Here is a 26,636-nt window from a genome sequence, read left to right on the forward strand (position 1 = left end):
CCGTCAACCTGAGAGGCTCCCCGGTTAGGACTCCGGGATGGAAAACCCTCCGGCACGAGGCCAGCAGCAGGGGCTCGCGCGTCGGGGCGCAGACTGCCCTGGGGGAGCCGCCAGCCGGCCGGGGTCTACGCCAGGGAGCAGCGCGGGCCGCAGCGGGGCGCCAGGGCCTCCACGAGCCGGAAGGCCCCGCACCGCCGCACGCCCCGCACGGCCGCACGCCCCGCACGCCCCGCACCGCCGCACGCCCCGCACGCCCCGCACCGCCGCACGCCCCGCCCCGTCGCAGGCCCCGCCCCGTCGCAGGCCCCGCCCCCAGGGCCCGCCCCGCAGCGGCCGGTTGGACGCAGCGGCCGCTCCGGAAGCGGCCGTCTTCTTAAGCGAGGACATTTGTTTTTTTTCAAGGGTAGTCACACAGTACCGCCTAGAACCGAGCAGAAGGAGCTCGCCTCTCAGTTCCGCTTCCTTCAAGTCGGACGTCAGCGCCCACCCGGAGTTCCGCAGCCCGGCATCGGCGGCGGTGTTTTGAGATGTTCGCCCTCAAGAGAAACGCGGTGATCGGCCTGAACCTGTACTGCGGCGGGGCCGGGCTGGCGGCCGGCAGCGGCGGCAGCGCCTCCCCGCCGGGAGAGCGGCTCCCGGCCGCGGGCAAGGAGGCCGCGGCGCGGCGCGAGGCCGGGGGAGGGGAGGCCGGCGCGGCGATTGGCGGAGGCGCCGGCGCGAGCCCCCCGGCCACCCTCGCGCCGGACGCCCGGAGGGTCGCGCGGCCCTCGCCCATTGGCGCCGAGCGCCCCGACGTCACCGCGACCCCCGCGAGGCTGCTGTTCTTCTCGCCCGCCCGCCGCGCCGCGCCGCCTAAGGAGATGGAAGCCCCGGCCGCCGACGCCATCATGTCGCCCGAGGAGGAGCTGGACGGGTACGAGCCGGAGCCTCTCGGGAAGCGGCCGGCTGTCCTGCCCTTGCTGGAGCTGGTCGGGGAGCCCAGTAATGGCCCCGGCACGGACGGCTCGCTCCCCTCCACGCCGCCCCCGTCAGAAGAGGAGGAGGAGGACGAGCTGTACCGGCAGTCGCTGCAGATTATCTCCCGGTACCTTCGGGAGCAGGCGACCGGCGCCAAGGACGCGAAGCCGCTGGGCGGGCCGGCGGCCACCAGCCGGAAGGCGTTGGAGACCCTGCGGCGCGTCGGGGACGGCGTGCAGCGCAACCACGAGACGGCCTTCCAAGGTGAGCGGGCGGTCGCGCGGGCCGCGCGGCCTTTTGTCGTCTTTCGCCCTCTGGGCGCGGGGTGGGTAGAAACCGAAACGAGTCAGTGTTGAAACGACTCTCATCCCATTTCTGAAACCGGAGTATTCTGGCCGTGAGTCATTGTTTCCGCCCACTCGATTCTTTGGGAAATAGCAGCTCTGTTCAAAGCCCGGAAAGGGTGGGATGTCACTTTTCAAGTGGGGTCGGCCCGAGCGCCGGAGAGCCGCGGCGGCGAGTCCCCCGCGGTGGGTGGGCAGGCGGCTCGCGCTCCGGTGCAGACAAAGGCCGTGAGAACCCGCGTGCTTCTCTCCCCCCCAGGCATGCTTCGGAAGCTGGACATCAAAAACGAAGACGACGTCAAATCTTTATCTCGAGTGATGGTTCACGTTTTTAGTGACGGAGTAACAAACTGGGGCAGGATTGTGACTCTTATTTCTTTTGGTGCCTTTGTGGCCAAACACTTGAAGAGTATAAACCAAGAAAGCTGCATCGAACCATTAGCAGAAAGCATCACAGATGTTCTCGTAAGGACAAAACGAGACTGGCTAGTCAAACAAAGAGGCTGGGTAAGTTTGTTTCAAGGCCTAAGAGGGGCCGTGGAGTGCTAAGGGAATGGAGAGGACTCTATAGAGAAGTGAGAGTAGCTGAAGGTTTTCATGATTCACAGCTCAGTTTTCAGGCTCTGGTTGCTTGATGTTGATTTAAGTAGCGAGTCCAGTAGAGATAGTGATATGACTGTCTTCAGTTGTTGCATCAAAAATCCTGGCTTCCTGTAGGCTATCTTACTGGTCGTTGAGGTTTTTTTTGCTTTTGGTATTTTATTGTAATTAAGCTGGATACTCTTCACACCAGTGGATTCATATGAAGAGATAAGAATCACCTAAGGAATGAATAGTAAGGAACATTGTGGATCCCGGCCTTCCCCCCCCCCCCCCAATTTTAACCGAATTAGTGTCTCTTTTGCAGCCCAGGGTAAATAATTGGTTCATGATTGCATAGGGGTGGGGGTAGGGGGCTAAAGATAATTAATCTTTTCTTTGTAAATAGTGGTTTTAAGTGGGTGGAAACCCCGTACTTGAAAATGTGCTTTTCTGTTTTGTTTTCTAGGATGGGTTTGTGGAGTTCTTTCACGTAGAGGACCTAGAAGGCGGCATCAGAAATGTGCTGCTGGCTTTTGCAGGTGTTGCTGGCGTGGGAGCTGGTTTGGCATATCTAATAAGATAGCCTTTTAAGTGAAACAGTTGACTCTTAACCCACTCCAGGCCCCAAGTCCACATATGACCACTGTGAAATCAATGTATTTATGAAGTGGGACTTCAAGCTGTCCAGGCTGTAACCTCCAAGCAACGTACAAGAGCAAGTGGCGAGAGGATTATGGCTAACAGGAATAAATACATGGGGAAATGGTCGCCCTTGGAGAGTCACTGTCTGAAAGAAGCAAAGTTCAGTTTCAGCAACAGGCAAAGTTGTTTGGGTAGCCATGGAGGAGGACTTACTAGATTTAGTGGAGATGGTAGGGTGGAGAGACTTGATAGCCTTGTCTAGAACAGGAGAGTGGCCAGTAGCCAGGCTAGTCATAGAGTTCATTAAGTATGCCCACTGACTTCGATAACTTCCTAGAGTGTTAAAAGTGAAGCACTAACAATGCCAGTGATGAGTATAAGGTGGATTTAAGCTACAGTAGTACTATGACTAGAAGCCTCAGTACTGTACAACAGAGAGGAAGAAAAGCTTTTCCTCTTTATTATTAGCTTTCCCAGGTATGCTTCTTGAGGATTGCAAAGTCCAAGTGCTCAGGACTTTTATTATACCTGTTCTACTTTGGCATGGATTGAATGATTCGTAGTTTGTTAGCCTAGGAAGGCCAAGAATACTTGACTTATGGCTCAATAATTGCAATTACAAATGTAGAAGCAGCCTCAATTTTTAAAGATAACAGCTTATAAATGTATTTGTCTGTAAAAATTGTATATATTTTTACAGAAAGTCTATTTCTTTGAAATGTAAAGTGAGGAAAATTGAATTCTGTTATTTTTTTCATGCCCTTTTGAAATTTACCACTTCTCTAGTTAGGAAACTGTTTCTTAGAGCTTTTCTATTCTAAACTTTATCCTGGTCAGTTCTAGATTGTATACAGAACTAACTGATGTAATTGTATGCAACCCTGGTTGTAGTGGAACAAGTCTGATTCATAACTATGCAGTCTTTAATTTTCCTATCTGATTTTGGTAAGTATTCCTTAGATAGGTGTTTTTTTTTTGTTTTGTTTTAATTTGGGGCTGAGAAATTGAGGAATGGACAGTAATCCTTTCACTTCGTTACCCATAGGTTTTCAATAATTGAGTCAAGGTGGCATTTTAAGGGTTGGGGCTCCAGGCCAATGATTGACAAATAATGGGCTCTGATTGGGCAACTACTCCTTTGAGTTCTTTCCCTTTGACGTAACTTATGTAGTGAAATTGGTGTTCCCTGAGCTCATCTGCAAAGCTTTTTAAAAGATTTTCAGCTGTTCCGAATGGGACTTCTTAGCAGTATGTGTATAAAAAGATCACATCAGGTGTGTGAGAGACATTTGATTCCTTGTTTGCTTGTAAGTTGTAAAATGATGGCTTGGAAAAGCAGGCTATACAGTCTGACCATGGTGCTATTTTAGGCTGGCTTGTTAAACACAGGTCTAAGCCTAGTACGTCAATAAAGTAAATACTTATTTTCACCTCTATTCATGATTCCCCAACCTCGTTTCAGATTTCTGCACTGGCATCTCTCCGGATTTCAGACTCGATATTCTGTTGAACTTACCATTTCCTGTCCTTTCTTGAAATCCTTGCTGTTTGTTCGTCTCCCTCTACAGATAACTTAGATCAGTCCCTACATCCCAACCCTGCCGTCCCTGAACTCTAGCCCACGTCCTTTGGGCACTAGGAACTGAGTAACTCCCTTCCAGGAGTCCACAGACCTTCAGCCTTCAGGGATTGTATGGGAAGTGGTGGTACATTGGGTTCTGTGACAGTAACAGTTGTGAGGCGGAGGTGTTCCTTTTCGTTGTTGCTTTATCATCCTGCCTTTAGGGGGAAAGTTCAAAAAAATCCCCGTAGGAATTTTCAGAGGGGACCTGACCTTAAGTGACTTTCCCTAGGTTCCTTTGAATTTGAATATGATCACTTAAAATTACAGAAGGAGGGCTCTGTTAAGCCTCAGAGTGCTATGACAAAGCTACTGGGTAAACTGAAGAAAGCCCCAGTGTTGGAACCAGGGTCGTTTGAAAGCTTCATCCTCAGAACTTGACCTTTAGTCTGTGGACTCCAGATAAAAATAGGCGTGAATAAAATGACTAAGAATGTGCTGGGGAAGAACGCCCTGCCCGCAGTCTCCCTAAGGTCATCGAGCTAGAGCTATTTTTGCTTATGTATTTATCGTTCTTGATCATAAACCACTTATTTATATCACTTCTGTCTCTAAGGACCTAAAAGCACTTTATGTAGTTTTTAAATTAATCTTAAGATCTGGTTAAGGTGACTGAAAGAAAGGCTTGTCTCCCCATATCCAGAAGGGCATAGAGTAAACTGGTGGAGTTGAGGGGCCCCGGGTCCCTACTTACCGGGTGTGACTGATGGAAGGACAAGAGTCTAAGTCGGCAATTGGGGCCAGGGACTGCAAGGCTTAGGGGGGAGCCCTAGTGCTTCGTGGTTCATAGGGAGAGGAGGCACGTGTTCTAAGTGCTGACCAGCTGCAGCTCCAGGCAGAGCCGCCCGAGTGGAGAGGGAGGGGCTGCGTGGAAGGTGGCTCTTGGCAGCTTCTCTCAGGGAAAAACCTGCAGTCCTCGCGCCGTCCGCGTACTTTCTGTGGGGGGTGAACAGCTTGGTTCTGGTTAAACAGCGAACGCAGTCGACAGCTGCGCCAGGAGGGGTGAGGACCAATTACCAGTTACTGTGGGCTGTAAAATAGTGTGTTTCCCTAACTTCCTGTTTTTTTCCAGAGAAGAAAATAATAAATCTTTTATTCAAATGCAAGGTGTGGTACTGGTGTTTTCTAATCGCTGCCTGTCTTCCTTCCCCCTCTTAGGCCAGCCTTTTAGGGAAGTCAGCTGAGCAAATAATAGGTGAGCTAACAAGCAGAAGCAGCCCCATCAAGCTGATTTGCCTTTGAGCAAAGGACAGTTCCCTTCAGAGTAACTCCTTTCATTCAAATCCGAGGTGCTGGGATTTTAATAGAACGTGTCACTGCTGGACTTTGGAGTAGGTCCTGCACGTTTTAGCGCAAACATCAAAACCCCTGTGCTAAAGTTTCTTTCAGTCACCAAGTGGTGTTTTAAGTTTGAGGTAAGAGGGTTCATCACAGCAGTTGATTCTATCTCCCCGTCTCACTCAACTTTTTGAGATGGAGCTAGAAGAATTAACTGCCAAAGATGAGTTTTGATAAAGTTCTTGGTACTAATGGTTCAGTACTTGGTTCCCCTTTCTTCTGCCAAAAAGGAGGTGAGCATGATAAGCAAGTCAATCTCAGGAACGCTGTTCTCTGTATTCTGCTTCCTTGAAAGGGAGCAGAGTCACCATGGAAACGTGCAAATACGAACATTTGCGTATTGGTTTTAAGCCCTGGGCACCCAATGCTAATCATGCAACCACGATTCCCCCACGATTCCCCCGTTTATAGCAGAAGACAGCACCTCTGACATTATGAAGGAGGCCGTTTTGTGCCAGCGCACTCCTGCTGGAGGGGACAGTGACAGGACCCAAGGGCCCAAATCTTGGCCAGAGCTCAACTCTGCGTGTTACTGTTGCCCCCATTGATCTTGTTCTGACACGAAGCCAGCTCTGGCAGTGAGCGCTCCTTGGTGGGGCTTCTCCAAAACTTGGATTAGCAGGTAACATGAGTCGCTGAGGGAGTCAAAATAGTTATTTGACTGAAGCAGACTTTTTCTTTCAGTTCCTGTTTTGCAACTTTAGAGCCAGCATCCAACTTTCATACTGTCTGAGGCGATTTTCTTAAAAGCCATGGTGACAGCTGGAGGATTTTGCAAAATTAAAGTGAAATAATTCGTACGGCTGATGGGTAGCAGTTATCTCCAGCCAGACGCCCAGAGCAGAGGCCATTGCTGGGGTTCAGGATGATCCTCTGAGTCTTAATTGATCCTAGTTCTTGCTGGCTAGGCTCGTTCAGTGATACAGAACTCCTTGAACCTTCCCACACTCTTCAAAGGCTTCTCAGTTTCAAGATTTGAAAACTGTCCCTCTTTTGTTTCAAAGCTGTTACAGTGTTATCTTGGTTATGTGAAGCATGTGGGAAGATGGGAGTTGGGACTCTGCCTCTGGGCAGCTGTAACACACTTCTCCGAATTCAGTGTTCCTTACTAAAGAGTCTTGTGAAGCAAAAAAAAGAACACGTGTGGCAGGCTTCGTCCCCACACTGTACCTGGTTTCTCTTATAGTTCCTTTCCTTACCTGAATAATAGGATAATAGTTCCTGACCATTGGGAAGTGTGTTGGGGCCAAGAATGCTCTGGATTTTATCCCTTCCAGGTATCCATTCCCACAGCTTGTTTCTGCCACTGGCTTCTGTGTTCTTACTGCACTTTCTCTCCTCATTCTCTGTTCAGGGATTACCTTAGTTGATTAAGAATTCTTCAACACTGGGGAGCTGGGACATTTAATGAGCCGTAGGCAGCCAGATGTTGAATGTCTTCATTATATGGCAGTGGGCAGCTTACTGGATACCGTGCACTGTTGGATGCTGGAATTATAAAGAATGTTTCTTCCCCTCAAATTTGGTTATAAAAGGCTAGGGAACACTCGAAAGAAACATGACAGCTAAATGCAGGGTGATCTTTGGATCCCGGATGGAAAAAAAGCTATAAAGGACATGGATGTTTTAATTTGGTGATATATTAGGTAGCGCCATCTCAGTGTTAAGTTTCGGAAGGTAGTATATTGTGGTTATGTAAGAACGTCCTTGTTTTTAGGAGATCCATCAGGAAGAATGTGTGGATGACGAATCCATAGAATGATTCCTGCCAAAATGTTAAATAAAGCTCACGATCCAAGAGTGATAATCGTGGATAAAAATAATTAGAATGCAGTGCACAAAGTGCCATAGTAAAGGTGTTGTGAGGGGTGGGACAAAGCAGGGTGACAACTTCGGAAGCAGAAGGTGGCCCAGAACACTTCGAAAGACGCATTTGAGATGGGATCTGAAAGGACCAGCAGAAAGGACACACCTAACAGGGGGAGTTGGGAAAGCGCCTCTGCGGCCGGCAGCTGGGGGAAGGGGAGATTTGTAGATAAGTTTTTTCATCTTCTCTTCCTACTTCTTTTCTCTTCACCATACATGGCCAGTGACTAAAGCTCTCTTCAGTTTCTTCCTGTTGGGACCCGACATATAAAAAAATTGGATAACATTGGTAGGAAAAAAAGTCTCTTTGGTCTTCGAGGTCAGAATTTGCTACAGACAGCACCAAGCTGGGTGCACGGTGTTTATTTGAGAAGTCAAGAGAGTAGACTTCAAAGATTGTTTCCTTTATCATTTCAAAATGGTGACTGTGAACACACACGGTCTCAGGATCACAGCCACCACGGGAGCTCATGTGCAGGGGCTGGCACTGGCAGACCTGCTTTGAATAAAGTTATCTTGAGAGCATCACCCGGGATAGCCCCGCCCAGGTGCAGCTACCAGGGAAAGGAACCAAGATTTTTAATCTGGGCCTGAGTGCTGTGCTCTCTCAGAACAGAGTTCTAACAAGCAACTTATTTAACTGGATCCCCTCTCCCTAATCCTGTTCCCGTGGGGTTCCCGTGGGAGACTTACAGCCAGTCCCATCCTGGTTCCAAAAACTGGTTTGCTCTGACTGCCCAGACTTCCCCACGGCTGCCTTGTTGCCTGTGAGCTCATTGTTTTGGCTTCTCTGCCTGTCTAAATCCACAGCCAGAGCCAGAGAGAGGTATCAGCCCCGGCCCTAACTAGCCGGGGCCGCATTCCATTCAGAATTTCACCGCCCCCCATCCCCTGGTTTTCTTCCCGCCCTCATGTGGTCACATGTGGATGTTTATTCAAGCTAGCCTGGGACAAGGTGTGCTAGGAAAGCGAGCCAAGGACACAAACGAGGAAAAGAATGTTTAACTCTCGGGTTTCATCCTGGATTCGATGACCTTCCACTTCATTTTGATTAAGGAACGCTTTAATTCTGTGCCCCCTAAGAATTCATTTTCTTGTCTAGAAGAAGAAGGGGTTGGTTTGCAAAATTTTGCTGCACCCTTCATAGTGTCCCTTAGCAGGCTGGTAGGAGGACTCTCGTGTGTTCGGGGTTTTTTTTGGGGGGGGGGAGGGGAATGGAGATTTTCCCAGGAAACCTCTTTCATTTGCATTTTATTCCTAAATCTGTATGCTCAGCTCTCCCTTGCTTTCCATCCCTAGCTCACACCTCTGCTCCTGAGACTGCCAGGAACAGTTCCCAAGCAACTCCTAGCCATGGCAGTGGGGTGAAGAGGAGGGACAGCTGGGCTTCTGCAAGGAGCAGCTGTTCGGTTTCGCTGCTGGTCACCGAAATTTCCTGGGAGGATCGCTTGTTTATTTCCTTAGACCCCAAAAGCCCAGATCTAAGGCGAGGGGGGGGCCGCACCCTCGCCCGGAAGGGCTTTTCTTTAAGTTTGGGGTTAATACCACATGTTTAAGCAGTTCCTTTCCCCTAACGCTCTCCTTTCATAATGTAAAAAAAAACCCAGACTCGAGGCTGTGGGAGGTGACATTTTTTTCATTTCTCAGAAATCCCTCATGAGGCAAGTAGAGAAACAGAAAGAGGGAAACAACTTTGTGTTGAAATGAACTAAGTTTTGTCTACGTCTGTGTATTTTGAAATGAGGTATCTTGTTTCCGGCTTTGGCCGATGGTGGGGAGACGTGTTCCTGCCTCCATGCCCCTTCCCCCCACCTCCAAATGTGGTGCTTGGGGTGAGGCCCGCATAAGGATAGAGACACCTGAATCTTCCTTTCCTCATCGGGACCCATGAGGTTATTATCAATGCTAGTGAATGAAAGAAAAGATTTGGAAGCAATCCCTGATAAGGATTATTTTAAAAGAAATGCAGCTGCCCTGGTTTTAAGTGACAGTGTACCTTAAACGAAGACCAACTGTATTTCTTTTCATTTCCTTGGACCCAAATACTGAATACATTTGAAAGGATTTTTAATTCCTTACAACCTTGGGTTGAAAAACAAAATTTAGACAGGATTTTCCTAAGATGCTGAAATGTCACGAAAGACATTTCAAAACAACACTTAAAACCCGTTCAAGGTCTGGATCACTGTGGCCCAAATTACTGAGTGTTTTGATAACGGGCGGCTGTGCGGGTGAAATTGAGAAACAGTACAAAGGAATTAGGTAGGATTTTGTAGGGGTCGCAAGGGAGGCTCCCCAGAACGTGGCCACCCTGGCTCTCACATTATTTCCGGCCGGGAATAAAGCCCAACGAACCCAGAAAGAGCTTTCCCGCCCCCTCACCTGCCCAGAGATCCAGGCAGAAAACCTGCTTCTGGAAGGGGACCCGAGCGGTAGCGCCTCGGCGCACAGGAAGCAAGTGTAGCGGGCTGGGAGGATCCCAGCAGAAATCCGTTCGCTAGAGTCCCCCTTGGTCCCATTGTTTCTGGGTGGCCCTGCAAGAAGTTATTTGTTTTCCAAATGTTTGCTCTTTCTCAGCTACCTGTGGATTGCCGATGTGGAGGTGTGAAAAGAATTTTCTTCCTACCTTTTAAAATTCTTCTGGCTAGGCTAATAATCCAGTCAGCAGACAGATTAACAGGAGAAAATGCCTAGAATTTATTATGGATGTCCAGAATTATTACGGATGGACAAAATGTCCAAAGTTGATTATAGGTGTACTTTTAGGCAGTTGAAAGGTGAACGTTTTTTCCTAAGTCTTTTGTTTCTTAAAAAAAAAAAAAAAAAAACCAGCTTAAAATCAATATTCCAAAAGGCATATTTTGTGGTGGGAAAACTTTGGTCTCCTCAGCCACCTCCACCTCCTTAGGACAAAATGACATGTATACCTCATTTTACTTCACTCTCGTTAGAATTTTCGTGCTTACGGGAATTTCCCGTGCGCACGTATTAAAATTCTATTTCTTCCTGTTAATCTGCTGTATGTCATTTGAATTATTCAAGCAGCCAGAAGAGCTCAAGGAGTAAGGCAGAAAGTTCCCCAGCCCGACAATCTAAAAGGTGAAAAGACCGGACAGGGGTCTCAGGCCTTCATGTTTCTCCCCTGTAAACTGCACTGAACTGTCTTACTGTTGCGAAGATTTGAAGAGAGAATATATGGAAGAGTTTTCCCTTAAAGCACCATACAGATGTAAGAGGCTGAATTAAAAGGTCCTACAGCTGTATTTCGAAGCCCAGAGCGGACATGAACAGGCCTTCCTAGGGCTGGGCAGAGCAGTTCAGCCAGGTGGGCAAAGTCCCAGGGCTCGGCACACCACCTGCCCGCCACATCGGCCCCGCCACCCACTTCGTATGGCCGACGCGCTAAGATCGGTTTTTCCATACTTAAATTTTGTGACATGTGTATATGAAATTAAAATTCTGGCATCAGAATGTCCGATTGGAACACGGCCGCCACGCCCGTTCGTTCGCGTATCGGCCGCGGCTGCTTCTGGGCCGCCTGCCACAGCAGAGGTGAAGTCTCGCACCAGGTGCTGTGGCCCGCAGAGCCCAGAATACTTACTCCCTGTCCTTTCGAGACAAAGTTTGCCCGCTCCTCTTCTGGAGCTGAAAAGGAGCCTTACTAAGTGATGAAAGAGGCAGGCAGCCAAGAATCAATAGCGAGGGGGACGAAGGAGAGAAGGGTACTCTGGTTCCAGGGCGGGGCGGGGCCCTTGCCTTTTAGCCTAGGGACCCCAGGATAAGTCTGCTCCTTTTTACAGGTCACCCCACACTCTTTCCCCCAGTCTCTGTTCCTTGTCACTGTAGAGCTGTCTCATCACAGAGATTCAGGCAAACCTCAGAACACAGACGCATCCTCACCCCAACCTGAGACCTCCCTATAATGGAACCATCCTCCCCTCAGGAGCGGGGTTCACACCTGGTCGGGACTAGTCTTGCACACCCTTCCCTCAAATCCTTTCTTTCCACCCTCAGCCCTGGAATGCCCTCCCCTCGAGTTTTCTGCAGTCTTGGCTCGAGGAGCCCAAAGTCAGGTTCATGGTCTGTGCTGTCTAGTTTGAGGTTAACACAAATATCACCCTTGTTGACAAACTTAGACTTAGGTACTTTCCTGAGGCTTTTTGCTTCCTGTAGAAGGCGTCTTCAACCCTTTAAAGCTGACACCTCTTCATCACCTGCCTGTCGCAAATAAGCTCCCTCTGCTCTGACCTCCCCACTCAGTGACTCCTGGCACCAGGCATGGTGGAGTTGAGGCGTGTTGGTAGGAGAGACGGTGGGGGTCCCCCAGGAACCCCCCCCCCCACACACACATACACAGCCGCAAACTACAACATCTAGTCTCGCATGATTCTCCAGGGTTCGAGGTGAGGAGACAGCACCTTGACTCAGTTGACTCTGCTGCGGGAAGCTGCTGGGTTAAAACGAAGTCCCTCTTCGTAAAACTGGGGCAAAGGGGAAAAGGGGAAACGAGAGAGGACCTGGCTGGAGCCTGGAGGGGCACTGCTCCTGGCATGCGGCCTCACCCAACCGCTCTGCCGTCCGCAGGGCCCTCGAGAGCCTCCAAAGGGCCCCTGAGGGAGGTGCCTTAAGGTCGAGACCCCCGCGTCCTGGCCAGCCACTGCGTCCCTGCGCTCTGCTCCACTCTTGGTCACCAGAGGCCGAATCTGGACCACAGAGCTGACAGTGACTCGCCCCACAGACCCAGCCTGCAGCTGTGAGCACCTGCTCGCGGGGAGGCCCAGGGGCTGGGGAAGTCTAGGAGCTAAATTTAGTCTGAAGACCGCAGCCTAATTGGGTAATTACTCTGGGGAGGAGAGAGGAATTCTGACCCAGCTGAACTGAGACCTCACAGGTTCGCCCCCAAGTACAGTGACATAGAGCCCTGGTCCCCTCCGACATTCAGAAGTGAGCAGTCCTCAGCGCTCTGCTGGCCTTCTGCAGGCCACGCCTCGGGGTGCATATCGAGACTGTTCCCATCGCCGCCCGACCCCACCTCCATTCTCAGGGGTGCACTTCCTCTGAGTCCTTCCCTAAATGCCCCCCAGTGCACCAGACCTCGGGGGCCCTCCACCGCACCTCACTGGCCTTGGGTTGCAGCTTCCTCTCTCACAAGTCCCTGTAGGGGGCTTCGGAGGTCAACTCTGAGGTGTCTGGCCACACCGCTTCCCTGTCAGGGCCCAGCAGGAGGGGTGACTTGAGGTTAAGGTCCTCATCCTAAAAACTTCCACACGGACCTGTAGTGATCTCAGGGACCAGAGGAAATGACCCTCAGGGGCTGCACTGAATCTTGGCTTTAAAATGAGAGAGGTAGGGGGCACCCCCAGATGAGAGCCCACTTCCTGAGAAGTCAGGCACTGGAGACCTCAGGGGAGCTCAGAGGCCATCGGAGCGGAGAAGGGAGGCGCTGAAGCTGGGGGAGCCCTAAGAAGGGTTGCAGCTGCGTTCCCCACCTGTGATTGGTCCTCAGCTCCAAACTCCAAACCTGCCCAGCAACAGCCTTCACAGGCCTGCGAGGGAGGAGAACTTCGGAGAAGTCAGCTGAGCCCAGAAGCTTCCAGGAATCGCTGGGAGGGCCCTGCTTGCTGTTCACCACCACCCACTCCCTCGCTGAGGACTCCGCCCTCAGACCATGGTATCTGCTGTGCTGGTTCAGGTCTACTTCCCTGGTCCCCCACATCTCTGATCCCCTTGCAGGGCCACCAGAGAGGAACGGGTCTCTTTAGTGTTCCTGTTGAGGCTGAGCACACACCGAGGCAGACTGGGGTTTCCTTGTACCCCCTTTTTTCCTCACTCGCCCCTTGCGCTGGGCTAATTGCATTTCCCTTTCCCTTCATTCCCTTCTGCATCCTGCACTCTCGAGATGTCCAAAGTCTTTCTTCTCAGCCACTCCGAGCCCTGGGAGAGCCTGACTCCCAAAGGGACAGTATGACATGAGGCAGCTGCTAGAGTGGACAAGTCCTGTCCTTCACAGGGTGGGGGTGGGCTCAGGACACAGTAGGCATTGAGGTCACCTCTTTCTGCAGGCCTTTATTAGAGGTGCAGAGAGGGGTGGGTGGGCAGGAGAGGAGTCGGGTTCTCTTGCTCTCTTTCCAAGGCGCCGGGTCCCCTGGGAAGCGTGGCTTCCGTGAGTGGAGGTCTGGTCTCGGGGCCCTCAGAACCGTGGGAGCAGGGCGAGGACCTGTGCCATGAAGAGGGCTGTGGCTCTCCACCACCTCCAGCAGGCTATTTACCTTGAGAGATGAAATGGGTGGGGGTGGCAGGAGGGAGGCGACTCGGGTGAGACATCTCAGAAGAATGTCTTTGGCAGGACATCCTGTACTGCCTCCAGTCGGTTGGGCGGGGAGGTGGGGGGGGGGGGCGGAAATCGCTTCCCTTCTCCACCGCACCACGACGAGCAATAAACCCACAGCTTAATAGGGAAATGCGTAAGGGCAGAACGGATGGAGGCGGCAGGAAGGCGGGGCCAATGAAAGGAAACGAAAAAAAGAGCCTGGAAAAGCCAGCTGCCATTCAGCTCAGCCCCAAACTGAAGAAAGTCTCCCCGCCGCTGCTAGGTGACAAGAGACTTTCCAGGCAGGCTCGGCCCACTAGGAAAGCCACCCAACGGCCGTAGGCCTGGCCGTCCCCCGCGCCGGCCCCCGTCGCCCCCGCTCTTTACCCGAGCTCCCGACTCCATATCTAAACTGGGGGGAGTGGCGACCTCTAGTGGTCAGTGGCCAAGCTGCAGGGCCTACGGCCAGCCGGGATCCTCTCCCTCCCATCTGCGGTGATGCGGCTCACTCGTTAGCCTTCCCGCCCGCCCGAACCCTCTCCGCCCGGGCTCTGAGCGCTGTTCCCTTCCCACCCTTCATTCTGACCACACCCTGCTCATTTAGATGGCCTGCACGGCTGGGTTCCCACGAAGACAATAAAGAGCCTTTTCTCATTAGTCATAATCCTCTTTAATAAAAAATAAATTAGTTGTGGGCCGGGAAGCATTTCGGGAGGTGGGAGCCGGGGCCGGCTGCCTTATTCTCACCTCTGTCTCTCTCCAGCCTCTGCCCAGCTGGTCCCCACTGGCTGCAGGGCCTCTCTTCCCGGGGTCAGGTGGGGTTGGCCGTGGCCCGCCGCCACCCCTTGCCAATTATGAGATGTAGGGGCAGAGAGACCAAGTAAGGGTAGGGGGGCGGAGGACAAAAGGGTGGTTTAGAAGATGTGAGGCCCGACCATGAGAAATGAGATTTGGGGCGCAAGGCTGGGGTTGGTGGGGGGCCGGTCACTAAGCAGCTCAGGCTACTAAGGAGCTGCAAACCAGCTCCGCTCTCAGCCTAGACAAATCTCAGGAAAGCGGGCGTTATCCCCTCCCCCTTCCCCCTCGGTCTGTTTAACATCCTTGCGAGAAGCGGCACACACATCCATGCAGGCCCAGGTACACGCACGGGGGCACGTGTGCACGCTCACCACCACGCCACCGCACAGACCCAACCACACGTCCTGACAGTCACTGTCTCTCATTCCGCCACCTTCAACCACCCTGGGGCAGGTGAGGCCAGGACAGGCTGGAGAGCTAGAGGGTACGGAGCGGGCTGACGGCTGGGTGACTGATGGTGGCGTGAGAAACCGTCAGGTGAGGGTCTCCTGGGCCCATTTCAGGCGGGCTCCGGCGGGGCCCGCTCCAGCACATGGGCGCAAGAGCGGCAACAGGTGGCTGTGTAGTAGGGGTAGACGCAGAGCCGGGCCTGCACCACCAGGGGGCAGTGTGGAGAGCTGTCCTTGCATTGATCATCTGAGGATGAAGAGGCCAGTGTGCACAAGGTGGTCAGCGCCATCCATCCCTCTGGAGGAGCGTCGCCCACTCCCACTGGTCCTGTCTCGCCTCCACCCGGACTGCGGCTAAATCCGCTCTGCCAGGAGTTGGGGACCGGCTCTTTACCAGGGCGCTGGCTGCAGGGCTGGCTGTTGCAGGGCCGTTTCCTGGAGGGCCGCAGGTGCGGCGGGCATCGGACGCTGAGGGTCTGGTTGGCGGTCAGGCACTGGACCTCCCTTGTCTGCACGCCACCCTGGCAGGAGCGAGAGCACTGGGGAGACCCCGCTACCAAGTCAGATCCCTGCTGTGCCTCCTCCTGAACCCCAGGCCCCCTCCTCCTCTGAAAGGAGTGTGAGAGGGACTGTCCTGAAGCATTATGACATCCCACGTGGAGGGGACCCACCTGTGCTCCAGGTGTGCAGGAAGTGGGGCAATGTTAAAGTGCAGCTGGCCTTGTCCCTGGGCACAGAGTGGGTTACAGTGACAGGCGCCTCCCAGTCCCGGAAGTCCCGGCTGAGCAGGGTCAGGGAGGCAGGCACTCACCGGGCTCCAGGGCGTAGAAAACCACCGGTCCTGGCAGTCCTGCCCCTGACAGGGCTGCAGGGCAGGGGGCCTGGGCAGGTGAGAACAGTTGCTGGGAGAAGTCACGTTGAACTCAGCGCCAAGTTTGGACACACAGATGATGTCTCTACGCTGCGTGCCAGGGCCACAGTCTGCAGAGCACTGATGAGCAGGAAGCGTTGGTGCGCAAGGGGGTGCAGAGATCGCTCCCCACGGCCAACGGGGACCCCTCTGACAGGCACCCCACCCAGGCTCGCGGCTCACCTCAGCCCAGGGCCCCGCGTACCAGCACCATGTCATCTCACAGGGCCCCAGGCTGCAGGCACGCATGTCAGGGGGCCGGCTTCCCGGGGCGCAGCTCTGCTCGCCCGCCGCTGCTCCCGCTCCCTCCTGGCCCGCCCCGGCGGCCTCCCCGCTCCCGAGGCAGACCACGGAGCGTCGCTGGATGCCCGTCCCACACTCGGCCGAACACTGAGAAGCAAAGCGCAAAGCGGAGGCGGCGAGTGAAGGGAGGCGGCGGGGCCCGGCGGCGGGGGCGGGGCGGAGGGGGCTGCGCGCCGAGCCGCGGGGTCAGGGCTGGCGGGGGGGGGGGGGACGCCCCGGGGTGCAGCCCGAGGAGGGGACCCCGTGCGGGCCAGACCCTGCCGGGAGGGTCTGCGCCCATCCCCGGGCTCAGCCCGGCAGCGGCCAGCTCACGGTCCGCTCGCTCGGGGCGGTTTCGGGACGGCTCGGGGAGCGCGGCCCGGGCGCGGGGCCCACCTTGGCGCTCCAGTCGCTGTGGAACCAGGCCGTGGTGCAGGGCCCCATGTCACAGGCCTCTCTGCTGGGGGGCCGCGGGGGGCCTGTCGCGCACTCCCGCTCGCTCACTTCATCCCCGTTGCTGCCCACACAGCGGACCTGCCGGCTCCGCTGGCCGCGGCCGCACCGCACGGAGCACTGTGGGGGCGAGGCGGGCCGAGCTGGGCCGAGCCGGGCCGAGCCGGGCCCAGGCTTGCCCAGCAGCCGACCGGCGGTGGCCTTAGAACCGGCAGGGCACCCTGACCCCTGGCCCAGCGGCTACACGGCTTTGCGGGGTGAGCAGGGGACCCTGGGCCCAGTCCTGGTCGGCCCTCCCACCTGACTTACAGATTGGGGTCCCACATGGGCTGTGCTTGTAAGTTTCTCCTGATTAAAAAGGGTCGGAAAGCCACCTCTCCAGCCCACGGTCCCCGCCGGGCCCTCCGCCGTCCGCGGGCCGGTCCGTCGGGTCCCACTCACCTGGCTCCAGGCGGAGCGGATCTCCCAGTGGCCGCAGAGGCGCAGCTGGCAGGGCTGGGTGCTGTTGGGCCGGGGCAGGTGCCCGCAGCGCTCCAGCGGCACGGAGGAGCCACCCGCCCCGAACTCCTGCCGGCAGCGCAGCTGGCGGTGCTGGGTGCCCGGGCCACAGGAGCGGCTGCAGGACGTCCAGTCGCCGGCCTCCCAGCTGTGGGCACGCGCAGAGCGGGGAAGAGACAGACGGAGACGTGGGTGGCGAAGCCAGAGGTGCGTGGGGCTGCCATGTGCAGAGAGGGCCACGCGGGGGGTGGAGGGGGGGGACCCCCAGAGGACAGGGGCTTGTCTGGCATTGGAGTCCGGGTCGTGGGTCGTCCTCTGCCTGCCAACATCAGCCTTTCTGATCGCACACTGTCCCTCTGCAGCCGGGGGTCGCGTCAACGTGGGACCCTCTGGGCAGTGAGGATGTGCGTGCCCAGAGCGACAGCTGTGCTCCTAGGACCCTAGCCGTCCCTGGGGGTCGTACTCACGATGGGGGGCACGGGGGGCCGTGGCAGGGTTCCGGGGAGCCTGGGGGCCTGGTGCCCACGCCACAACTGCGTTCATCCAGTTCCTCTCCTGACTCGCGAGAAATGCAGAGGAAGATGGGGCGCCAGACACCTGACGGGGGCGAGAGGGGAGCTGGGGGTGTGAGGGGGCCCAGCGCAGAGCCGAGGTGCGGACCCGCCACGCAGGGCGGGATCAGGGGCGCCAGGGACGCGGGCCGGCGGCGGACGCTCACCCTTTCCGCAGGACGCAGAGCACTCGGAGTGTCCCGCTCGTTTCCAGAATCCCGGCGGAGCCCCCAGGGGTGTCCTGGGGTGGGGCGGGGCGGGCACCTGGGGGATCCGCACCTGACGCTGGAGGGTGCCGGGGGTCCGGGCCGGGCGGGGCGCGGGCGCAGGTGCGGGCTCCACCCCCAAAATCTCTGTGCAGGGCAAGCGGAGTGGCAAATCGATGCTCCCCACTGTGGGAATGCCCCTCCCGCCCCCTCCCTTGCCCCCAGGTCTGGGGACCAGAGTCTCACCAGGCTGCAGCTGCGGGTCACGCCGCTCTGGGGTGGGGGTTTCAAGGTTTGGAGGAGGCGAGTTGATGACGTACTGATAAAAAATCCCTGGGTTTTCCTCCTGAAAGATCATCTGGGGAGACACAGAGGGTGTGGGGTGGTGGTGGGGCATTCCCCACCTGTGCCTCGGGGGAAGCCCCCCACCCGGCAGGCCCGCTGCTCCGGCCCAGGCTCACGTAGACGTCCACAGGCTGCGTCGTGGGGCCCTCGGCCGACAGGCTCTCCCCGGCGCCCTCCTCTCGAGGAGGCCGGTTGTACTGGAAGACGGTCCCGCCGGCCGCGTAGGACCCTGGAGGATCCACGGCCCAGTTCCCGTTGATGATGGACCGGCCCCCAGGGCCTCGGAGAGCTGGAGACCAGGACAGGCAGGTGAGTCCTCTGTCCTCGCCCCAGACCCCCCTCGCCCTCCTGGCTGCCTCCCACCCTCCCTCCCTTGGGCTTGTCTGCTCTGCTGCACGGGGGGTGTGGAGGGCAGACCCAAGAGACCAGGCACGCAGTGGGGACGTGAGACTCGGGGGACCCAGGAGCTCACCCAGGTAGTTGGAGCTGGGCCGGAACTGGGCGACCTGGAGCCGGGAGGCCCCCGCTGGGATCCGCAGGACCTTCTGGTAGCCCAGAGGGCCCCCGCGGTCAGTGAGGTTCCCCGAGACGAGGCGGCAGGTGGAGTCATCACCCCCACAGACGCCACAGCCGTCTGGACGCCGGCCAGAGCCGAGGATCCCATCACAGCCGGGGCTCTGGGGGGAATGGGTGAGGCGGGGGCTGCTCGAAGCCAGACGCTGCCTCACGCCCCAGCCTGGTCCTCTCGGGACCCTCTGCTCACCACGGGTCTTGATCTTCACACGAGTGGGACTGTGTTTGGCCCCCAGCCCCACCATTCATCCACTCCACCGTCCCCAGGGGGCTCGGGAGGGGAAGGAGAGGTCCACCTCTCTGCTCTGCTCAGCCCGCTTGGCAGGCGAGAACTTTCCCCTTTGTGAGCTCGGTCTGGTGTTTGTTGTAATGATGAATGAGGAGACTGTGTGTGTGTGTGTGTGTGTGTGTGTGTGTGTGTGTGTGTGTGAGAGACGTGGGCGCACACGCACACACATCCCACCCTCCCTTACCAGACAGCGTCCGGCCACACAGATGTCCAGGGCTCCCGGCTGACACAGGGTCCCGTCCTGGACCTTTTCGGTGTGACGGACGTAGAAGCGGAAGCCACGGGGGCGGCAGTTGAGTTCGCAGCGCTGGAAGCCCTGGACTGGGGGCAGGTAGGACGGCGGTTAGCTGGGGGCCCTGCCGGGACGTGAGGTGGGACAGGCCCCAGGGCCCTGCAGAAGTGTGGCTCGTATTAGCTACGGGGCATCCGGAGGCTGCCCGAGTCACTGTGGGTGAAGGGAACATGACAAGCCTGTACTCTGAAAAGTTGGTTTGCGGGTCACACGGAAGTTGGGTCAGGTCAGTTGAGGTCACTGAAACCAGAGGAGGGATGCTTGAAATTTTTGATTTTTGAGTTCAGAGCTCATGAGAGGTTTTCCTGGTATCGAGTCGACGCGGGCCTAAAATCGAGCGGACGGTGACCAGGGAGCCAGTGGCGTGACGCCATCCGGGATCATGGTCCCCCTCCCCCCCCCGCTGTCACCACTGGACACTGTCTCTCCGCCACGCCCCTCTCTGGCCACGTCTCCTCCACCTCCTGGGATGGACTTCTTCCCAGAGGAAGCCGGCCAGCGGGCACCTCTGGGCACATCCTCTCCCAGCCCGACCCCTCTGCCGACCATCCACGACTTCTGACCCCGTCTGAACCCCGCCCCTTTCTGAGCCTCTGCTGGCCCCTCACCCCGGCCCTGGGAAATGAGAAAGCACACAGGGCAGAAATACAAGGGCCCGCAGAGGCGGAACGGAGGGGCTGGGTGTCTCCCCGCCCAGCAGCCCCCGATCTGCAGCGCCCCGTCCAGGCGGGGGGCTAGAAACCTCACCTTCTGTGAAGGGCTCCCACTGGTACAGCTGGCCCATGAACTCCTGGGAGTCAAAGGCTGAACACTGCAGGGCCCGGGGGTCTGGCTGCTCAGGGGGGCAGGGCTGAGGTGGGGGATACAGAGGGGTCAAAGCTGGGGAGGAAAATGGGGGTGTGGGTCAGGGCTAGATTTGGGGAGTAAGGAGGAAGTCAGGTCTACAGAAGAGCTGCAAGGCCCCTGCCCCTAGGTCCAGACCTGACAAGCTGAGGACACAGACTCGGGTTCGGGGAGGCAGAAATGGAAGGGGAGGGGGCCCAAGGAAGAACTCACCGCTTGGCTGCAGGCTCTCAGCTGCTCACTCTCCCCAGAACATCTCGGCACAGGGCTACTGGGAGCAAAGAGGCTCCACTGGGCGCTGGACTGGGGGCCAGGCCTCAGCAGAGGCAGCCACCCGTCTGGGTAGTGAGGGGCAGACTCTGAGAGGGGCCTGTGGCGATTCCCCTCAGGTCTCCAGGGCTCCAGGCTCTGCTGGCCTCGGCCCCGAGGGACAGAAAGGAAGGGTTTAGGGTGTCTCTCTGCCCCCCGGGGACTGGCCCGCCCCTGGGAACTTGGTGTTCTCGGCTGAGGGGACACATGGAAGGGGCCACTTTCTCGTGGGGAGGGGGTGGGCAACAGGGGCTCTGTGCCAGAGGCCTGGGCTTTGGGGAGGGGCTGTGTGGGGACAGGCCTGGCTCTAGGGGGCACCTCTGTCTGAGCAGCTTCGGGGCTTGGGGGTTCTGCTGAGGGGGACAGGGCGTGGGCAGGTAGTTCCGTGGGAGGCAACTGAGTCAGAGGCGCGTCATTCGCAGAGGATGGCGCTGCTTCTGGAACCAGGGGTGGAAGCTCTGAGGCCTGGGATAGCTCAGACCGAGGCGGTCTCGGGGGGTGCCTGCGGTTCCGATGGAGTGGCAAAGCAAAGGGCGCTCTCCCATAACCAAACATTCCGGGCTTGATGGGGTCTCGAATCCGGGGCCTGAGAAGGGGTTGCAGACATGGGGGGTCACAGCTCTGGCGGTCTCTGACCCTGCCTCGCCAGTCCTAGCACCGGGGATCAGCCCCCCTAAGCCATAGGTCCTTTCTCCCCTGAAGTCCCACCCCTTGCCCAAGGCCCGCCCCTTCTCTCAAAGCCCCGCCCCTTACCTCCTGGCTCCTTGAAACTCCTGGGCCTCCTCTCCCGCTAATGGGGAAGCAGGACCTCGGAGCGCGCCGCCCCTGCCTCGAGGCTGTGGCCTGTACAGGGGGAGGGCTTCTCGGGAAGTCTGAGGTCTGGGGCCCTGACCCCGGGGCAGCAGGGTTTCTGGATGTCTCGGGGGCCGGGGCGGGAGGGGTCGGCCCTGGTGGAGCAAAGCTGCAGGGAGCTGACATGCGCGGCTCCTGCGCTGCACCCCCACCCCACAGGGCTGGGAGCAAGAGGCCCACGCGGCCCAAGGACCCCAGACGCCCTCAGGGCCCTGGCCCTCCTCAGAGGGCGTCTGAAGAGCGTGTCCAGACAACACCTATGTAGACAGAAAGGTCAAAATTAGAACGACTTAAAGGGAGGTGTGGAGGCTCTAGTCCAGTGCTCGAGGCTCAGCGCAAGGTCGCATTCAGTGGCACAGGTGGGACCTGATGTTATTTGGCAAGGAGCAGGGGAGCTGGGGAGAAGGGGGCGCGGGGGGCGTCCACGGCCCATCGGAGGCTGTGGGAAACGCAGGCCTGGATGGCGGTCAGGGGATCACGGCCTCGGCCCCTGGCTCACCTCCTGGTCCAGGCAGAGCCGAGGGAAGGTCAGAAGCAGCATCAGACACAGCCGGGGCCTAGAAACCAAAGGCGGCACGGGGACGTGGGCCGGGAGCCGGAGGTGGCGTCGCGACACCACCCCTCACCCCCAGCAGGCTCTGCGCATCCTGAAGCCAACTCCCCCGAAAGCACAAGTTCCTCATCACTTCCCCGCGCCCCTCCCAGTGACCTCCTTTCCCTTCCAGGGACAGAGCCAGCGCTCCTGAGCAGCCCACCTCTCACCTGCCCGCCCACTTCTCCATCGCTCCTCCTAGCTTGGGAGGAGGGGACCGGAAGTAAACGCTCTACTCGGGCATCTGGACGTAGCCGGGGCGCTCTGCAGAGACAGAAACCCGGTTACCTCCAGTCTCCAGGAAGTTGGGGTTGGGAGGGATGACTCCTCGGAAGGACATCTCAGAGTGAGGATGGAGGGGTGGGGGAGAAGAAATGCTGGAGGTCGGGGGTCCCAAGCGTGGCCCCACCCCCCGGCCCGGCCTGGTCTGGGTAGGGACTGTTTCTAGGCCGGCCCAGGCATCTTTCCTAGGATGGTTTTTATCTGGTCCTCCGACGAGGAGGGAGGCTCAGGTGAGGACATGCCAGACGCCCCCTTGAGGAGGTGAGGAGAAGCCCCTTCGGCTTTCTGTTTCCTACCTGCCTCCCAGCCTTTCCTGCCCTTCATTGCTAGGCAGCTTCTGGAACATTCAGGCACATGTCTGCCCGCATTAACACTTTTTAGCCAAGGGATAAACTGAGTGGGCTGATGGCTTTATCTCTAGAGAAGCAGGTGATTTTCCCACTGCGACTGAGCGTCCCTTACGGGGCGGTGGCCAGTGGTGGTTCAACGAGGGCTTATTTCAGACACACAGCTACCACTGGGGGAACTGTATTCACTGGGGGTAGCTGGGGACGAGAGGTGCAGCAAGAGTGGCCGTCACCCCAGGCGCAGGCCTGTCATCCTGAAGAACTCAGCACTCAGTCCATCCCGAAGTCCCGCACGGGCCAGAACCCTCCCTGGCCTCAAAGCCTGGCTCTGCCTCTGCTCCCCCTTGCCCTCCAGCCCCTTCCTGCCCAGTGCCAGCCCTTCCTGCCCCCACTCCTCACCCCACTCCTAGTTTTGCTTTCCAGGAAAAAAAAAAAAATGTTTCTGTTGGATCAGAAAGGCACCCGGGAAAGGAGTCCAAGGAGCCAGTGCCGAGGTGGGCCAGCTCGGGGGCTGGAAAAGACAGAGGGAAGGGCGGGGTGTGCTTGGGGAGGGCGGCACTCAGCCCCGCGCCCCTCCCTGCGACCCAGGACCTGCGGACTTGCTGGCCGGAGCACGGTGGTCGAGCCTGACCCACAGGGTCACCCCAGATGCTTGGGGTTGGGGAGGGGGTTGCTGATGGCTGCGCCTTGTCCTGGCTGGGTGACCACTGAGGTCAGCAACTCCACCCTGACTGGGGTGGGGGGGTGCTAACCGGGGAAGGGCCAGGGTCCCACCCCTACCGCCGTCCACTGTCTGCCTGACTCAGCTACTCTAGGGTGAAGGAAAGGAGACATGAGGGCCATAAGCATCGCCCGCCCCTCCGCTGCCATGGGGTCCCCGCTCCGTTTCGGCTTCTCTGCTACCCCGGGCCTGTATCTTGCTGTCTCCCTCCACGGGTCTGCCCAGTACACATAATCCCGTCCTGAGCTGGGTTTGGCTTTGGCAGTTCCCTGGAGAAGTGAGGGGTGGGGGGTGGGGTGACGTGAGCTCCTGGGGCCGGGGCCAGGCCTGGCTCCCTCTCTGGAAAAGTCCCACCCCGGCCCCCCTGCACAGCTGGGCAGGGGGCCGACACCCCCTCCACTGCAGAAACAGAACACACATTTGTCCTGTTCACCCCTTTTCATGTCCCACATCTGATGTGTCTCGCTGCCCAGGCTGAGGAAAGGAGAGGTCAGAAGTGGTCACTCCGGTGCCAGGCTGGACACTGGTCTGGACAAACCTGGGCTCCTCCTGGCCACACCTCCGCACTGGCCAGTGGAGATCAAGGATGAGAGACCTGGGCAGGGCTAACGCCTTCACCCCCAGAGGGACCCACCTCTGGGGAACGGGAGACTCCGCCAGGGCGGCGAGGGCTGGACAGCATGTTTCAGGGCTGGCTGGAGAGGGAGCGTGACTCCTCGGTCCGCACTGCGCCCTCCAGTCCTGGGTCCTGGAGGACCATCCCAACAGGTGTCCTTCCCAGTCGTCGGGCTGAGCTGGGTCACGGGCACCCACCTGTGTCCCTCTCAGCGCCCCTGGCCCCCAGCTCTAAGAGCGACGAGGGTGGCGGGGCGCGCACATCCTCCGGGAAGGGCAGGAGGCGCCGGCGCGTGCGAGGAGGTCCCGGGCATGTTTTCCAACTTTACTATGTGACTTAGTAGGAATTTTGGCTGAGTCTCCTCCCGGGTGACAGAGACACAGCTCCACGGGATCGGAGCCCCCTCCCCAGGAATTCGACCCCAGGGATTGGAAGATCTTCCGAGGCTGTAAGAGCTGGGGCCGGGGTCGTGGTCAGGGCGCGACCGGGGCGCAGGGAGCGGGGACGGCGCGGGCGCGCCGGGCGGGTGGCCGAACGCGACCCGGGAGAGAGGGCGCCGGGGCCGGGGGTCCCAGGGAGGGTCTGTACCTGCTCTGCGCGGCCCCGGCGGCCCGTTAAGCCCTCCGCGCCCGGGCGCTCTCTCGAGGCAGCCTGGCTCCGCCGCGGCCACTGCGGCCCCTGCGCCGGGCTCCGGACACCGCCGCCTCCGGCCGCGGCTCCGCCCCCGCCCCGCCCGCGCCCCGCCCGCCACGCGCCGGCCCGCGCCCCTCCGCGGCCCCCCTCCCGCGCCCCTCCCCGGCCACCCACTGGGGGCCGCGGCCACCCCTGCGTGCCGGCCCGAGGGGGCGAAACCAGGCGGCCCCAGCCGGTCCGAGGCAGTGTCCGCGCTCCGGACTCGGGGACCCCGGCCTCGGGACCCAGGCGGGCGGCCGCAAGGGGCGCCCGGGGGCGGGTGGCGCCTGTCCCCAGGGCGTGGGCGAGCCCAGGTCTCCGGCTGGCGGCGGGGGCCGCGCACCCGGCCGGGACGGCCCCGCGCGACCCCGGCCCCGCGTGGGTCGAGCTTCTCCGCCAGCCTCGCGCGCTCGTCCCGGCCTCTCTGCCTCCCCCCAGCCGGGCGGTGCGCCCCGCGGTTCTGACAGCTCCGGGGCCTCCAGGGGCCGCGTTTCCTCACCCATAAAACTTGGTACACGGGGCGCAGCGGGACGAATGCGCCGACTTAGGGGTCACGATCTGGATTTGAATCCCAGCTCGAGTACCTCCTTGCCCGCTCTGGGGTCTTGGATGAAGGCTCCGGCCTGTCTGTGCTGCCGTTATCTTATCTCATCTGCGAAATGGGGCTGATGTGACGTGCATGGCGGGCTTGGAAGAACGTTTATATCTATTCCCATCCGCAAGAATGCACCCCCAAACTCGGGCTATGTGGCGACACTTGGGGAAGGGTTCGGGGTTCGGGACAGGAAAAATAGGATTTCCATGTCTGAATTTTTAACCATAAGTGTTATCTGTGTTTTATTATATTATTATTTATATTTTAAAGTAATACATATATATATAATTGCTGACATAAAGTAGATAATAAATGGTCACTACCATTTAAAACTTTACCAGTTAAAAATGAGCCACAGGCATGTAATTTTGGGGTCTACTCAGTATTTTAAAGCTTTTGTTTTTTTCAGAGACTCGTCAATATTTTAAAACCAGGATGTTTTATAACTTCTCTTGGAAAATAAAAACATAAAAATGGAAGTTCTAGCAACATTGTCCTGCATGCCCACAAAATAACAGGGTCTCAGGTGCTCCCACCCGACACTCCTGAGCGCCTTTTGCACTTGGTGCGGAAGACGCAGTTAGATGACAATCTGTGGCGTCCGGGAACAGGCCTCGTTGAAGACAGGCAGCCATGGGGAGGCAAGTGCTGGATGCGGCAGAAGCAAACGGCATCTCTGAGAGATGGGGCAGGTGAAAATACTAAAGCCTTTGAAAATGTAAGAATTGTAGCCTATTTGATGTTTAATATGCATATTTTTTTCTTAATAAACCCCTAAGTTCTTTCAAGACAGACTATGCTACTTTGTATCATCTATATTTTTTTCATAGATTGCATTTGTGTGTGTGTGTGTGTGTGTTTGTGTGTGTTTATTTGTGGGGTAAAAGAAATATGTGAATTAGAATGTTATAGAACAGACAAATGAGTCCCAGGTCCCTAGGCCTGCCCTCCAGACCCCCACCCAAGCTCAGAGGCCCCCTTGGCAGGTGGCTAAGCTGACTGGGGCCACCTGAGACCACTGTGATTTTGCGGGGCTGCGGGACGACGTTGCTGGAGCTGCTGTTTTTCTGTTTTTATTTTTCGAGGGAAGTTCTGAAATACCTAGGTTTTAAAATATTGAAAAGTCACTAAAACAACAACAAAGGCACCAAGCACACCCCGTAAAACATGGCTGTTGGTCAGATTTGTCTGTAGGCCTCAAGTTTGTGCCTCTCAAAACGTCCTCGGTCTTGGTCCTGTGTTCCTGTAGAGCTTGGGAAGATAACAGGTTAATGTCCCCCTGCCAGGAGGGACAGTTTACCGAGGGATGGTTGGTGACGCACAGTCCTAACCCAGAGGCGTATTTATAGTCGTGGATTTGGAGCGGGAAGCCCCTTTGCTCAGACCTCAGAGTCCAATGCGGTGAGGAGATGCCCAGCCCCAGGGCACAGGACAGTATGTTAGGTCCCGGACCTTTCAGTGCCCCCTAGTCACACCCCATCGGCATTCGCTTATCTACAAG

The 26,636-nt window shown here is 57.3% G+C and overlaps 2 protein-coding genes and 1 long non-coding RNA gene across 9 annotated transcripts; 2 read left to right on the plus strand and 1 right to left on the minus strand.

Moving 5' to 3' along the window:
* The first annotated feature begins 353 nt into the window (after positions 1-353).
* MCL1 (MCL1 apoptosis regulator, BCL2 family member) lies at positions 354-5,252 on the plus strand. Of its 2 annotated transcripts, XM_016122775.2 has the most exons (3): positions 376-1,221; positions 1,561-1,808; positions 2,350-5,252. In XM_016122775.2, the coding sequence occupies exons 1-3, from the start codon at positions 528-530 to the stop codon at positions 2,464-2,466; spliced, it is 1,059 nt and encodes a 352-aa protein (XP_015978261.1). In that variant the 5' UTR covers positions 376-527; the 3' UTR covers positions 2,467-5,252. The 2 variants fall into 2 exon arrangements, with proteins under 2 accessions (XP_036090831.1, XP_015978261.1); XM_036234938.1 differs by lacking the exon at positions 1,561-1,808 and having other exon boundaries at positions 354-1,221.
* Positions 5,253-14,314: 9,062 nt separating this feature from the next.
* ADAMTSL4 (ADAMTS like 4) lies at positions 14,315-22,166 on the minus strand. Of its 6 annotated transcripts, XM_016122771.2 has the most exons (17): positions 22,073-22,166; positions 21,810-21,867; positions 21,212-21,567; positions 20,363-21,044; positions 20,054-20,156; positions 19,199-19,335; positions 18,625-18,829; positions 18,269-18,441; positions 18,054-18,165; positions 17,769-17,954; positions 17,518-17,647; positions 16,994-17,198; positions 16,496-16,672; positions 16,001-16,207; positions 15,719-15,898; positions 15,302-15,446; positions 14,315-15,154 (listed from the first exon to the last, which is right to left on the minus strand). In XM_016122771.2, exons 1-17 carry the CDS (start codon positions 22,090-22,092, stop codon positions 15,018-15,020), a joined length of 3,213 nt encoding a protein of 1,070 aa, XP_015978257.2. In that variant the 5' UTR covers positions 22,093-22,166; the 3' UTR covers positions 14,315-15,017. The 6 variants fall into 6 exon arrangements, 5 of the variants coding, with proteins under 5 accessions (XP_015978257.2, XP_015978255.2, XP_015978258.2 ...); XM_016122769.2 differs by having other exon boundaries at positions 15,719-16,207; XR_001594185.2 differs by lacking the exon at positions 14,315-15,154 and having other exon boundaries at positions 15,306-15,446; positions 16,023-16,207.
* Positions 18,349-26,384, plus strand: LOC118612888. Its single transcript, XR_004955225.1, has 4 exons — positions 18,349-18,461; positions 19,202-19,345; positions 22,036-24,316; positions 25,116-26,384. It is a non-coding gene; the product is annotated as an uncharacterized LOC118612888 (long non-coding RNA).
* Positions 26,385-26,636: the final 252 nt, after the last annotated feature.

Source organism: Rousettus aegyptiacus, unplaced genomic scaffold (genome assembly GCF_014176215.1).
Source record: "Rousettus aegyptiacus isolate mRouAeg1 unplaced genomic scaffold, mRouAeg1.p scaffold_m13_p_17, whole genome shotgun sequence".
Lineage (NCBI taxonomy): Eukaryota > Metazoa > Chordata > Mammalia > Chiroptera > Pteropodidae > Rousettus > Rousettus aegyptiacus.

Bases quoted from the DNA above. Each gene is read 5' to 3' on its own strand.
- MCL1 (XM_016122775.2), top strand. From the start codon at position 528: ATGTTCGCCCTCAAGAGAAACGCGGTGATCGGCCTGAACCTGTACTGC. The intron at 1,222-1,560 runs GTGAGCGGGCGG...TCTCCCCCCCAG, and splicing joins CCACGAGACGGCCTTCCAAG to GCATGCTTCGGAAGCTGGAC. The intron at 1,809-2,349 runs GTAAGTTTGTTT...TTTGTTTTCTAG, and splicing joins TAGTCAAACAAAGAGGCTGG to GATGGGTTTGTGGAGTTCTT.
- ADAMTSL4 (XM_016122769.2), bottom strand. From the start codon at position 22,092: ATGGAGAAGTGGGCGGGCAG. The intron at 21,568-21,809 runs GTGAGCCAGGGG...CTGTCTACATAG, and splicing joins GGCTCTGCCTGGACCAGGAG to GTGTTGTCTGGACACGCTCT. The intron at 16,208-16,495 runs GTGGGCCCCGCG...TTTGCTTCTCAG, and splicing joins ACAGCGACTGGAGCGCCAAG to TGTTCGGCCGAGTGTGGGAC.